The sequence below is a fragment of the Thermobia domestica genome, chromosome 7, assembly GCF_964235325.1.
Source record: "Thermobia domestica chromosome 7, izTheDome1.hap1.1, whole genome shotgun sequence".
NCBI classification, from domain to species: Eukaryota; Metazoa; Arthropoda; class Insecta; order Zygentoma; family Lepismatidae; genus Thermobia; species Thermobia domestica.
The window spans coordinates 36,368,134-36,383,431 of NC_137460.1; the positions used below are offsets into that span (position 1 = coordinate 36,368,134).

The window sequence follows — 15,298 nt, forward strand, 5'->3', positions numbered from 1 at the left end:
GAAAAACACAGAAGCTTTATTTCGTATTGAAAAAAATATATTTAAAAAATCTTTATTTCAAATATAGAACTGCATATCTGAATTTGATTAAAAGCTTTTTAAGAGCAATTTTATAGCTATATGGGATTGTACCTAGATATGCTTGTGTACTTAGACATAAATATCTCAATATCTACGAAAAGAACCTTTTGTAAAAGTCAATGTCAACTATTCAAAAAAGACTCTAGCAAAAATCATACGACTCCAAGAAAAAATAAATAGGAAGTATAAGAAACTTGGTTATATTAACAAGTTTTCGCATCATGCAAATGTAAACAGAAAAAAAAGTATCAAAAGAGAAAAAAAAGTTTTATTTTCACTAAATCCATACTAATACGTATAAAAAAATATCCCTTATATATGGGTGTGTCTGTCTGTCATCAATTTTCGAACAGAAAACAGTCACGTAGAGCAACCTAACTTTGTACACATACAGATTTTCACCAGATTTAATCGTGTACGAAGCAGTTTCTTCGATTTTCGACTCAAGGGGAGATTCAAAGGTCAAAATTTACAGTATGTATATGAATAATGAACCATAATATCTGTGAGGTAGGCAACCCAAACGTTTCTCTTGTCTTTCAGGCTGCATATCTGACATTTTTGAATTCTTTTACACCAACCTTATTCTTCTAGTGTGAAGAATGAATACTTCTACCAGTAATATATGCAAAATAATACGTACGTGTGCGTCTCTCTCTCTTTCTCTCTGTCATCAGCTTTTCGCATAGAAAAGGCATCTAGGGCAACCAAAATTTGCACACAGTTAAATCTTCGCCAGATCTAATCGCGTACGAAGCTAATTTGTTCTATTTTCAACTCGAAGAGAATTGGGGCGATCAAAATTTAAAGTACCTACACGTATAGTACCCCATATTGCCTGAGATAGGCAGCCCACATGTTTTGCGTGTGATGCATGTTGCGTAGCCTGCAATCTTTGAATTATGTTCTATTAAAAATGAAATGAAATCTTTCAGTTTTAGGTCCTATGGTTATGCAGGCTAAGTTAAAGGAGACTGCTGATGAGAATGAATGAAATGGTGAAATGAAGAAAGTGGGAGGAAAAGGGAGAACTCCGAGAAAACCCATGCATACGATGTTTGTCCACCACAAAGTCCACTTGGCGTGAGCTGGGATCTCATGCACCAGAGGTGAATGCTCTATCACTAAGCCATCTCGGGCCTTATTTTCTACTAAATTTCTCGCGTGTGCAGAACAGGCATGTCAGCTCCCCCAGGCATCGATGCGAGCAATGCCGAAGGCAATTTGTGGATATGTTCTTCATAACTTCCTTTCATTTTCCTTTGTAATCTTCAAATCTACACTTGACTTTCTAAGTTGTGAAAATCACCAAAAAAGCGTAATTTTACACAAGTCAAACATATAAGCGATTTGGCATTCAATCACTAAAAGATTTATTAATATTCAGCACCCTTTATACCAGAAACAGGCACTTTTTATGTAAAAATCCATTAGTACGTTTGAGAGATCAAATTAAGATGCATCAAATCTGCCAGTTTTCTCAAATTTTGAACTTACTTGCATTTGATTCCTTGATTAAGTAGTAAAGCAGATCAGTAATATTAGTTGGTTGAATTATATTTATGTCTTTCACCAGCAGTCATGTTATACAGGGTGTTTCAAAACAACACCGACAACGTTTAGGAGGTGATTCCTGACGTCACGATAAGACAAAAAGTATAGACCAACCTGGGTGCACAAATGCTTCCTTTCGCAGATATAGGCTGCCGAAAACACGAAAAAACGAACTTTAAAGCTCCATAGCTCCAAAACTATGGAATCTCCCGTAGTCGGGTCGAGACTTCACTTAAGAACTAGTAGATGACCTAATCAAATATCCAAGTTTCAGAATCCTGTAGTACTTCCACAACAATTTTTCTAAGGGTAGTTAGTGAGTACTTCAGATTATATGGCCGTATCCAAACTGTTCTCTAAAAATTGTAACAGAAGTACCGCAGGATTATGAAACATGTATTTTTGGATAGCGCACATATTAGTTCCTAAGTGAAGACTTGACCCGATTACGGGAGATCCTATAGTTTTGGAGTTATTGAGCTTTAAAGTTCATTTTTTCATGTTTTCGGCAGCCTATAACTCCGAAAACAAGCATTTGTGCACCCTGGTTGGTCTATACTTTTTGTCTTATCTTGGTGTCAGGAATCACCTCCCAAACGTTGTCGATGTTGTTTTGAAAAACCCTGTATAAACGAGACAGTTGAATTAACTAGGAGGGGAGTTGCAAATGGAGCCAATATTGATATTCTACACCAAAATATAAGAAAGCTCGAGAAACTATTATTTACGGCCACTAAATATGGATTTTAGGCTTAGAGCGACCACACAACTGCAACACACTGACAATTGCAGATTCTCTTATTATTAGACATATGTATACCCCAGAGAAAGAGAGTGTAATTCAAATACTAAAAGAGATTGTATCAAACTAACAAGATTACTCATTAACTAGAGTAGAGATCCTTTGTCTAAGAGAATATATACGAGACTTCAGATATTATTATCTGATATAACTTGTTTGCACAGATTCATAACTACTCGACATCCGAACGTAAAGTATGTGTAATCATCTGTGGCACTGTGAGCCAAGTACAAATATTCTGTTGTACTACTTTGTGCCCGTTCCAATTCTCAACAGACATCTGTAGTTTCAAGTGGAATTGGAACTACTGTAATGTGTTCGATATTCCGGCAATAGGTAATGAATCCGAGACTTCATACACTCAAGGCACAGGCTTTTGCCAGTAATACTTGATATGATAACATTTCATTTGAGGAAATTATGTAACGCATAGACTTCTATTTTGACGGCTACGCCATCACAATACATACCATTTTCAAAGAGTATTTGGAGAACGATGGGATCATAGATGTACTAAAACTGTCTTTCGGCTGTGGAGATCCAATGGATGGAATATCATCCAATGACGAGTCTGATTCATGATAGGCCTTCACTAATTTTTGGCTCATACCAATGCTCGCTGAACTCACGTCTGTAAAAAGGGAAAAAAAAAAAAAACGAAAGAAAGAAAAAAGAAATAGTCATGAAAAGTCTCAAACTTAAGGCTTCTAGTATGTGTATAACAAATTTAAAGGATTGGTAGGTATTTTGAGGTTGCACATGTAAAGCAGTGTTAATAACAATCACTTGTTTCTAAAAGTACGAATACTATAACTGTTTATACAAATTTATTCTCGTTTACACTATCGAATTTTCTATAGGCTAATGTGTTACATACCTTTTAAAAAAGATATCTATAGTTATACAAGTTTACTTTAGATATTCTATACAATAGAAGACACTTCGAAGTTCAAGAAAACGATACATTCACCAAAATCTAATACGTTAGGCAGGGTCGTAAATAAGGACCCCGCAGACCCCGCTTTGCGGGGGGGCCCAAATCGTGAAATGAGACATACAGAAGGGCCCCACTTTACGTTGTCTTCGGGGAGGCCCCCAAGCCTTTAGTTAAGCCACTGTTAGGTATAATCTATTTGTATCTAATTGGGCCGCAGATGGTTATGGAACATTCAACCGAAATTAGTGACAAGGATAAATTAAATATACGTAATAAGGTAAGTTTTTAATATAGATTTGTCTCAAAATGCGAACCTTAACATCACAATTTTTAATCTGTTATTGCATTCTGAACAAGATATGCACCGAATAACTAGAGTAAGGATATGCCTTAAATCTCTTGAAATACATTGAAAGCTGATGCGTTGTCTACGTTAAAATGTCAGACGTAAGACACTTCAACATTTGAATTTATTTACTTTCAACAGTCACTGTATATAATATCGTTGCATTTATTTTAAGAAGTACAGGGAGTTCGGCACCAACACCTCCAATAAAAAACTTCTATAATTCAGAAAGTAGTAAGTATATTTCAATGTTAAAAAAAACACCTTAGTAAGTTTTTGCACTGATCAGTACATCTCCATATATCCACCATGTGTTGCCCTACAAACGACCAAACGAAATTTTCTCTTACATAAGGTGTTTTCAAGTATATCTGGTGTCATTGTTTCACAAGCACCAACAATCTTCCGACGTAAATCAACAAATTCTGTATTGGAGTTCTATAAACAGTCCTTGATGTATCACCAAAGGAAAAAGTCAAATAAGAACAGATCAGGAGATCTTGCAGTCCATTATATGAGTCCGCCACGTCCGATCCAACCATCATTGAAGACTTCATTTAAGAGTCTTCATCCCGGCGAAATTAAAATACCGCTAATTTTACAGTAATTATGTGATATCTTCAAATAGATAAAATATAATTGAAATATGGAACAAGAGCGCCCTAGACAATATTATTTTGCGTGAGGTACCGTTATCACAAGTCACCTAGTGGCTTTCCGTTTTCAGCTGTTTAGAAACGCGAAAATAAATGCCGATTTTCAAAATGGCTCGAAATCGAAAGCAGATAAGTGAGTCGTGATAACGGTTTCTCATGTAAAATAATATTGTCTAGAGCGCTCTTGTTCCACATTTCGATTATCTTTTATCTATTTGAAGATATCACATAATTACTGTAAAATTAGCGGTATTTTAATTTCGCCGAGATGAAGGCTCTTAAGTGATCCCTCACGTAAGCTGGATAACGTGAGGGAATCTTGTCTTATTGGAAAAAGAAATTCCTCAGATATATGAGGAAAGGCACAATTCTCCAGTATGTTTAAATATACATTTCCATTGATTGTTTTTCACGAAAACATAAACCATTTCTACGACTGTAAAACCGCATCAGATATTGATTTTCAAACAATCTTGTTCCAACTTTCCTTACTGCATGTAGATTTTTGGACTACTATGCCTGACAGTTGTGCCCGTCCATGTCGAAATGTATATTTCTGGAAGAACAGTACCTTCTGAAGAAAATCATGTTGTTGTCAATCTTCGATAGCAAACATGCAGAAAAGTCGTACCGCAGGTAAAAATCATTTAGCTTCAACTTCTATAGAACTGGCAGAGTCTTAAAAACCTTAGTGGGTGGTAATCGGAACTGTCCGAACAATCATATCCTCTTACTAGTGACATTGTAACTTAACTTATGTACAACGACGTTGCCATAGCTTTGGTCCCCATTACACTGTGATTAATGGTTTACACATGTGGGTTCTTTCTTTCTATATAGAGAAGGGGGAAATAAACAAACACTGACCAACTTGCCTGCATATATAGATCATTCCTTATCAATGGAAAAGGAAATATTCTGTTGAAAGCAGGTTGAAAGTGTCAAATAACAAAGCAACATCAAGCACTCGGAGTTTCCAGACTAGTTTTTTCTTTGCCAAAACATTTAAGACATTCCATTCCTTATTCACGTGACGGAGAAGATCAGCTTTTGCTCACCCCCTATTTTCGCCGAGAGCTGCCGTCCAGTTCGAATTTTGTTCCTCTCCAAAGGAAGAAGGAAGATTTTTCCACTCAAAGTGTCAAATAACAAAACAACACAAACCATTCGGAGTTTCTACGCTACTTTTTTTTTTTCTTTTTCGCCAAAATCTTTCTCAAGTGACAGAGAGGAATACGCACTCCTCTGGTCGAGAATTGTCAGCTAGCTAGAATTTCTTGGCAACACCGGATTTCGGAGAAAGTATCTGTTTCAATACCATGTAGTAGGAGGAGAAGGTTAATAGGTCAATTTTCCATACCTCCCCCCCAAGGTTTTTAAGATGTTTCTAAAAGTTTATACCAATTGAATTTTGTAAGCATGAAGACGTAGTTTTCCGCACGTCTAAACAGACTTGGATAAGTTTCACTACAATATTTCTGGAATTCTCTTAAATTAAACATATGGGAAAAACTTTGCTTTGCACAGGTTTTCCTCCTCACAAGTTGTCCAATTTTAAGGAGAATTTTACTCTATGCTGTTATTGAATGCCTTTCTGGTGGTTCCCGTTGGTACTTTTGTCGGAACTCCTTTTGTACAGTTACAAGGAACTCAAATTTTGCGAATCACTAACAGCAATCCACTTTCAGCTGTACGATGAATGGCATCTTCCACACAAACTTTACACCGACCGACAATGTAATCGTTCACATAAACAAGAACTGTTTATACATTATCACGAACAAGGGAGACAAGACTTACAGTGTAGCCAGCATAAGAACTTGAGTTGCTTTGTCTTATATATATATAAGAAAAAAAACTATTGAAATAAATTTGTTAATTGCTGAGTTATATAAGCTTTTTATTAGTAGTGTTGGTGCCTGACACCCTGTACTTGTTTCAATATAAGCCTCTAAAATTAGAGGTAAATAAATAAACGCAAAAATTCAGGAATGCCTTGCATAATGCAGTTATTAGGTTCTAAGATACGTTCGTGCTATGCAAAACTGCGTTGTTCGAACCCTACTTCTTACAATGGTTTTCAAATGAATTTGTTTACCACAAAAATTGAAGATAATAAATATAATGGACAATAAATAAGTTTAAAATAGAAAAAAATGAATTAAATAACGAGGAAAATTCCCTTAAACACACAAAAATGTGAAAAACAGACACACACATACATATATATATATATATATATATATATATATAATCAGTGGCGTATTTAAGATTTTGTTTTGGGGGGGGGCTATACACAACACGTAAATAAGCGCTTATATTTTTCCTTTTGTGTGCCAACAAATTTTAATCAAGTTGTGCATATAACAAATTGATTGGGGGAGGGGGATTGAGCCCGATAGCCACCCCCTAAATACGCCACTGATTTATAATTATATATATATATATATATATATATATATATATATATATATATATATATATATATATGTGTGTGTGTGTGTATATATTGTAAATGAAACCTCATGAAATGTCAGTTTTATGTCCCATTCTTATGCCCTTAGTCTAATGATTATTATGAAAGGAACTAATAGAATGAGATTGAAACGGGAGATCCACGGACATGACGTCATCCACCACAAACTCACGTGACCTAGAGATGAGCCACCATGCCCCATTCTTCAATTGCTGTTAATATCATCATATCAAAAGCCAAGAATACTCAACTTATACGAGGAGTGATCAGAAAGTAAAGTTATAAAGCCTACAGTTAAATACGTATATATTATTTCACACAACCAATATAGCCAACGGATACATTATACATTTATTACATACATACACACATTATGTTATTTTCCGACATAATCTTCATATCGGTTGAAGTACTTGTTGCATCGTGGAATGAGTTTGAAGATACCCTTCTGGTAAAAATTCTGTCGTTGCGTGTTCAGCCACGTTGTTACGAAATGTTTCACCTCCTCGTCAGAAGCGAAGAGACGGCCTCCTAGGTGTTCTTTCAAGTGCGGGAACAGGTGAAAGTCACATGGATTGAGGTCCGGGCTATAGAGAGGGTGGTCGACCATGTCCCAGCGTGCTGGGACGCACTGCGCTCCTCGTTGGTGGCGTTTTCTCTACCAGTCGCAAAATTTCGACATCATTCTGTGACATGCTCACAAAACATTACAGTGTCTCCGAAAACCTCTACTACCTGCCGGTGAATTTCAGCCGCGGTTACATGTTTCGCCCACAGGAATCGAAGAACTGAGCGGACTTCTTCGTGTGACCAGTTTTTCAAACAAGTCGCCATTTGTATTTAAATAAAACTACTGCTGTAGGTGTCGGGTGACTGGAACTGTACACAGCTCCCAATTCAATGTATTTTAATTACCGCACACTCCTCATTCCTCCATAACAGACGAAACTCCAGAAATATCGGCTTTGTAACCTTAGTTTCCGATCCTCCCTCGCATAATATATCTATACATGCATGCGTGCTATTTATTGCTTTTATATGGTTACTTTTACAAATTTGAACAAAACCTGCGTCAGAGTAAAACAAGCATTATGCGAGGTATTCTTGTAATTAAAAAAAAAATACTAATATGCATCTGCATAAGCTAGAAAAATCTAGAACTCTAAATGCTAATGTGAATGATGAAAAAACTACCTTTGCTATCTAAGATACTTTCAGGTTTATCACGGCCACTGTTAGACTTTTCTTTACTTGCTGCTGTAGAAGTACTTTTGGTCCCACTTTCCTCTTCAGTCACTGACTCAAATTTAGACGAATACTCTTGAGATTCTATAAAATATATATAAAAATATATATGTATCTATATAGAATAGAATATATCGTAATTTTGTAATCGCCATAAACTATCTCTAAATACAAGAAGTCTTTTTCACACCACAAAAAAACTTCTGTAAATCCATGCTGAAAAGAATTATTTTATGAAATGACCTAGGTATTTATTAAAAGTACGAATGCTATTGTTTTTCAACATTCGTTGAGCCACCACAGACAGTTTCTGCTTTGTATTACTATTTCTGCGAGATTCATTTTAATATTGTCCTCCCATCTTCGTCTGGGTCTTCCTAATGAACGTTTTCAGATTTGATTCCCAGTTAAAATTTTGAAAGCGTTCCTACTTTCTTCTATTCTGGCTACATGACCTGCCCACCTGAGCTTCCTAGACTTAATGACCCTAATAATGTTTGGTAAACTGTATAAATTATGCAGTTCCTCGTTATGAAGTACCTGCTATTCACCATTTTCATTCCTCCTGGGTCAAATACTCGTCTCAAGATTTTATTCTCAAATACTTTCAGTCTGTTCTTCCCTCACAGTAAGGACCATGTTCTGCAACCATACAGCACAATAGGCATGATTATAGTTTCATACAGTAGCGTAGCCAGGATGTGTGTTTGGGGGGAAGGGGGCCAATGCTGTTATAGGTACATATAGAAAAATTACAAACAAAAAAATATATAAACATACAAATATATAAAAAAAATTACAAACATCAAAGCAAAAAAAAGTACATTGTCGGACCCTTCCCTAGGTCATTGGTTTATATATTTTAAGCTTCAAAGTCCTCGACAGAATTCACGAAGACAAAAGATTTTGAACTGAATAACACGAATTCCCTGTTTTCAGGCATCGACATTTAATTTCTTCGTGAATATGGTTTTCGTCTGTTAATATTGATCCTAGACATTTGAAAGTATCTACTTTATCGAAATTATTATTTGATATTTTGATGTATTCATAAGTTGAAGTATTACGAACCCGTGAATTTCCATGTTTTCTCTCCATTTACTTCTAAACCCATGTCCCTGAAAGCGTTTAATAAAACCTCTGCATTTCTTTCTATTGTTCTCCTATCATCTATCAGATTTACATCATCAGAATACGCCATAACCTGGTGAATACCAATCTGTTCTAGGTCCTGGTTGCTATCTTTGATTTTCCTTATAGTGTACTCCAGAACAAAGTTGAATAATTATAGCAACAACGCATCTCCTAGTGAAAGCTCGTGGACAAGTATTTTCCTACTCGAACTTTACTTTGGGATTTATTTAAACACATCTTAATTAATCAAACTATATTTTTTGGCATTCCAAATTCTGTAAGAATGTTGTGCAATATTTTCCTCAGTACCGAGTCATAGACATCTCTAAAATCAATAAACAACGACCAATTCATGTATCTTAGTACTGTGTTTCCATTTCTATTCGAATATTTGTCAAATGGTAAATATCTGGTCGATAGTTGATTAATTTTACCTAAATCCGCACCGATAATCTCCAATAATTTCATCTGCGTATGAAGTCAATCTTGCTAACAGAATGTTTGAATGGCACGAGTGAATATTGATTTATTAATATGTTTTAGCTCTGATGAAGTAGTGCCACTAAAAATATGAAATTATTAAGATGTTACATTTATATGTTTGTGGCCAGTTTATTTCAACAATGAAATATCTGAAACCAGCAACTCTAGGAACGTGTCGTTTTCGCTGGTTGATTCCAAATTTTGAGTAGACTTACAACAAAACAAAACAAAAAAGTACCGTTAATTTTCTATATAAAGTTTTAGGGGTCGTTTTGATTCCATAAGATTCACATGGTCACTATGGCATGTCAAAGATAAACAAATACTGAGGCGAAAAATTGTTCTTTTTCTTTCTTTCCAAAACGATCCTTTCTTTTGCTTAAAAAAGCCAATTTTTACCATTCTTGGTTTAGGAATTTTTTTGAGAGAGGATTGATTCTTCACCTGAGAAAAAAAAAAAAAAAAAAAAAAAAAAAAACTTGCAAACAATGTCAAACATGAAAGATCGATGCGGTTCTGGAGCACTTCCATACTTAATCTCTACCGTGGCGAATTTTTATTTACTTGTTTCAGAAAAAAAAAGTTAGTGGGATAGTTTTAGCCAGAATATTTAATTACTTTACAGAGAAAACAAATTTCCGATATATTTCTTAATTTAAGAGTTATTTGTCTTGAGTCTCAAGCGGACATAGGCAGCGGGAAGGTAAATTATACCAATGTTGTTTTATGCACAAAACAACACTGTAAATAAAAATGTTACAATGTTATAACCGCAAATTCTTCCATTAACAGTAATTCACTCCGTTTATGAGTCCTCGTGTCCTTTACTTATGTCTGTAAATGTCATGTACAGATATAGTAAGGAAGCAGAAAGGAGGTACAGCTAGTATACGAATAAATTTTTTAAAAATGTCCATAAAATTACTCTATGCTTACTCTTTCTTCTAAACTTCTTTATGTTATTCGAGTTGAGTTGATTTTTAGTTTAACGTCCCCTTCAGCAGCGAGACTATGTGAGACGTGAACCTACTGATTAATGTGGAATCCGAACTACATGGGCTCCCAACGGGAATCGAAACCAGGTCTCCCACGCCGAAGGTACGTACGCTAACCGCTTAGCCACGAAGGAGCTCTTTGTTATTCGAAACATTACTGGTTAGTGTTATTTCAGTCTCCATTCTAAATCATCTTACTTTTTGATTCATATGTAAATTTCACTGAAATAGATTTGACTAAAATAGCAACATTTTTGCTAGTTTCACTCTTACTATTGTCCTATGAGAGGTGGAAAAGAAATTTAATAAAAATGAGAAAAAAATACTGTTTTAGTTAACTAACATTTTATATACTTTTGTTTGTTTATTTATACGGTACTAGTTTATGGCATTCTAGGTTGAAAATACCATGCACTATCTCAGTTTCTAACGAAAAATGTATAACAAGAATGTGTGTGACTTCAAGCAGATAATTTGCAGATAGAGCACTACAATCGTGTAACACTTACGTTGCTCCGAGATTTCTTCACTAATAGACTGTAACGACGGTTCTTGTTCTTCACTGTTATCTTCTAGTTGTTCTGTAATGGTACGTTCTACAGACAGGAATGACTGTTCTAAATTCTCAACAATGTTACGTACATTTGCGGAACTCTTGGAATATGAAGCCGATGGGATTTCCTCTTCAATACCCTGTGAACAGATAGATGCATAATATGTTACGAGAAAAAAGAAACAAATAGGTTCAAATATTTCAAGGAAGAAATTTAATGAAAATAGGTAGATTTAAGAGGTGATGTAGAGTCTTGTTTTTAACCAACTTTCTGATACTAGTACAGTCAATAAATTCGTGGACTGGTACCCAGAATATAGGCAACCTGTAGAACCCACGGTTGCTGTGCTCGATGTGAACGTCTACACACGCGCACACAGACAATTACACAGATTCACACTGACTTAAAAAAAATAGCTCAAGCATCATTTTGTCTTTCAATCTGTCTTGCCTCGGGTTCTCGCGTTTTGGAAATGATGACGATTTCCAGATGGCTGCTTGTCTCTTTAGTTGTAGATCGCAGAGGAGACACTATGTTTCATCTCCTGTTATTATCCGGTTCAGGAATGTTCCATTAACGTCAGCACTTCTGATCGTTGGTCTTGTGTCAGAATACGTGGAACACGGTGCTAGGTGACACGCGACATGTTCAAGTCATCTGTCAAAATGCTGTGATACGTACCATGGCTGATCCGTACTGCTGCTGCGATGTCATCTATCGACTGGGAACGGTTAGCGTGCACAACCATTGCAACCTACTCGATCTTGAGTTCTGTTCGGACTGTTGTTAGGCGACTTATTAGTTCATAATCCTCTAAACTGTTTCTCTCCTCCGTAAACCGATAGTGCCACTTAAACACTGCACTGCGGCTCAGGGCGTTGTCACTCTACACTTTCCTGATCATCTGCAATATTCTTGCAGCAGATTTGCTTAGTTTTTGGCAGAACTTGATGTTTGCCCGTTGCTCAAACTGCGACATTCTCCAAGTCCGCAGCGGAGCAATCAACTCTTTTCACAAAAGAAATAGTATGTCTGCTTACAACCTATGCACAGACCTGCCTCTTGCTGGGTCGACAGATGAACTTCCACTACTTCCTCTAGGATATCTATCACTTATCAGCTGTAGTATACCAATAGCGCCACACTACGTCCAGCTCACGAACTTATTGATTGTAGTAGTATAACATATTTGAGGCCAATTTACAATGGAATAACTAACGGTAAGTAGCAACAACACAAAGGAAAAGGAAGTTGACTACGGTTTTCATTTAAAGGTGGTGGTGTCATGGTATCTGCCTCATAAAACTGAAAGAAAAACACCGAAAAACTTCAGTAAGAGCAACAACACATCATCAAAAGCAAGTTATTTCACAGTAGTAACGACATCGAAGGAGTGTGAAAATTAACTTTATGGCTAGGTAGTTTAAAACCTATGGAGTTCATTAGAGATAGGTGAAGGAATTATTCAGAAACTATCTAAACGTCCATATTTCATACATACGTATGTGGTCCAATTTTATAAAGAAAGTTGGAATATCGGAACACCAATTCCAGGAAGATGTGTCGTTTACGATCATTTTAGTAGGTATATATATATATTTGGTCTAGGAATTAATTCGTGCGGTTGGTACGCACACATTGAAGCTGTAGTACAAACACAAAATACATAAATACCTTAAGAAAAATATTGTCCATCGCTAGCCACCACTTTCGCCCATCTGTCAGGCAATGTACGGATTCCGTGGCGAAAGAAGTCCTCATCCTTGGAAGCGATCCAGTCAGAGACCCATGTTTCGATATCTTCTGAAGAAGTAAACCGCTGTCCAATCAAATCGTTGTTCATGCAATCGAACAAGTAGTAGTCCGAAGGAGCAACGTCTGGTGAATACGGCGGGTGGGGTAAAACTTCCCATCCGACATTTTCTAAATAGGTTTTGACCGGTTTTGCGACATGTGGGCGAGCGTTATCATGTTGAACAATAAGTTTATCATGTCTGTTCTCCCATGCTGGTCGTGTTCTGGCCAGAGCTTGCTTCAAACGCATTAATTGTCGTCGATAACGTTCTCCATTCATAGTTTCACCCGGTTGCAGCAGCTCATAGTACACCACACCTTTCATATCCCACCATATGCACAGCATAACCTTTGCACAGTGAATATCTCGTTTTGGTTGTGATGGACCTGGTTCACCTGGTTTCACCCAGGCCTTTTTTCGTTTAGGGTTCTCGTAATGGATCCACTTCTCATCACCCGTAATAATTCGATGCAGAAACCCCTTTCTGCTCTGTCGTTGAAGCAGCAATTCGCAAATGGTTTTTCGTCTTTCAACGTCTCTGTCTTTCAATTCATGTGGAACCCAATGTGACATCTTTTGAATCATTCCCATGGCTTTCAAGCGTTTGGAGACTGTTGTTTGATCAACGCCTAATGCTGCTGCAAGTTGTTCCTGCGTTTGACACGAATCCTGCTCGAGCAATGCTGTCAATTCTTCGTCTTGAAATTTTTTTGGCTGTCCAGCTCGCTCTTGGTCTGCCAAGCCGAAATCACCACTTCTAAACCGTGCAAACCACTTCTGACACGTTCGCTCAGCTAGAGCATGGTCACCATACACTTCCACCAAAATACGATGACTTTCAGTCGCACTTTTCTGCATGTTAAAGTAATGCAGCAGGACACCCCGCAAAAACACTTTATCAGGCACAAATTGCGCCATGTTCACTTAACTACAAACTGGTGTTGTTGACGCTTTAATCCACTGTCCTATACTACGAACGATACGCGATGACAGGGGTTTGCAACACATGTGTGGATACACGGAACTGTGGGACGCTCCGTTCGTTGCGCCATCTCTTGTCCACCCGCACGAATTAATTCCTAGACCAAATATATATATATATAATTAATTTTAAAAAATACATATATGAAAAGAAAAAGCTTCATTTCCCTGTTATTTATTGCAAATAAGAAAGACTTCTCACTTTCATGCACAAAATCATTCAGAAACAAGAAAGACATATTTCGCTGTGGAACAAACGACAAATGAATCGTCAGTTTGAAGAAGGAATGAAGATCAAAAATCACAATGTTAGCAAATTGAAACAATACTATAAATGGTAGAGTTTTCATTCAACAACGCCAAATCTGGTTAGTAGGGACTGGTTTTTGTTTCTTTCTTCTTTTACCTCTGACATGCAGTGCAAAGTTTGCAGTTAATATGGAATACAAGAATTTATGCTGCCAAGTTTTAGTCTTCGGTCCCTTCTTGAAACCGACGATTCAAATTAGTATGTGAAAGATGATGAAAAAAGTACGATACTTCACTCTACTTTTCAACATATTCACCATATAAATTCAAGCACTTATGATAGCGTAATGCCAATTTTTCTGTACCATCTCTGTACTATTTTGACGCAGAGGTTTTCAAAGCATCTTTGAGTTTTGTCAGGAATATTAAAGTACTTTCCAGACATTCTTCCAACTGCTCTTACGTTTGGCAGGATTTTCAATTTTGTCGCACATCTTTACGGCTTACTATCTGAAAGCGTTTAAGCTCTGAACTCACTGCTTGTCTCCAATTTGAGAGGTCTACGTGGAGTATGATGTATGCTATAGTCGAATGTTCTTTTTTTTTTAATGGAAAACACGTTCTCACAGCTGATGAACTCTGAGAGTACATTGGGGCAAAAGAGTACAATGACAGTATACATGGGTAGAAAAAACAGTACCACGCTTACTTGCTTACGCATTTGTAAGTGGTGAGCTTACGTACGGCTTTCGTCTGGCCAAGCATGTAATACCAGCACACACAGTGCGCAAATGTTCAACGAGAAATATAGTCCAGGGAAGACCATGGCCAAATTCATTGCAAAAGTTTCGAGAAGTGTAGAACTGACAAAGAACAGGTCGTTTGGAACTCCATGGAATAGGACCAACAAGAGGAAATATGGCCCTAATTAAGCGAACGAAAAAAAAAAAAAAGCATCAGGTGCATCCTTATTGCCAGTGAAAACAGGATTCATCAAAGAATTAAAAACA

General features: G+C 36.7%; 1 protein-coding gene across 2 annotated transcripts in view; it reads right to left on the bottom strand.

The window, feature by feature from the left end:
• Window positions 1-15,298, bottom strand: part of LOC145690007 (uncharacterized) — an 865,423-nt gene that overhangs the window by 146,569 nt on the left and 703,556 nt on the right. For both annotated transcript variants that reach the window (XM_081764484.1, XM_081764482.1), the window contains 3 exons: window positions 11,219-11,402; window positions 8,047-8,181; window positions 2,908-3,068 (listed from right to left, as the gene is read on the bottom strand). In XM_081764484.1, coding sequence (XP_081620610.1) covers window positions 2,908-3,068; window positions 8,047-8,181; window positions 11,219-11,402 — 480 coding nt within the window. The remainder of the gene's footprint in view (window positions 1-2,907; window positions 3,069-8,046; window positions 8,182-11,218; window positions 11,403-15,298) is intronic.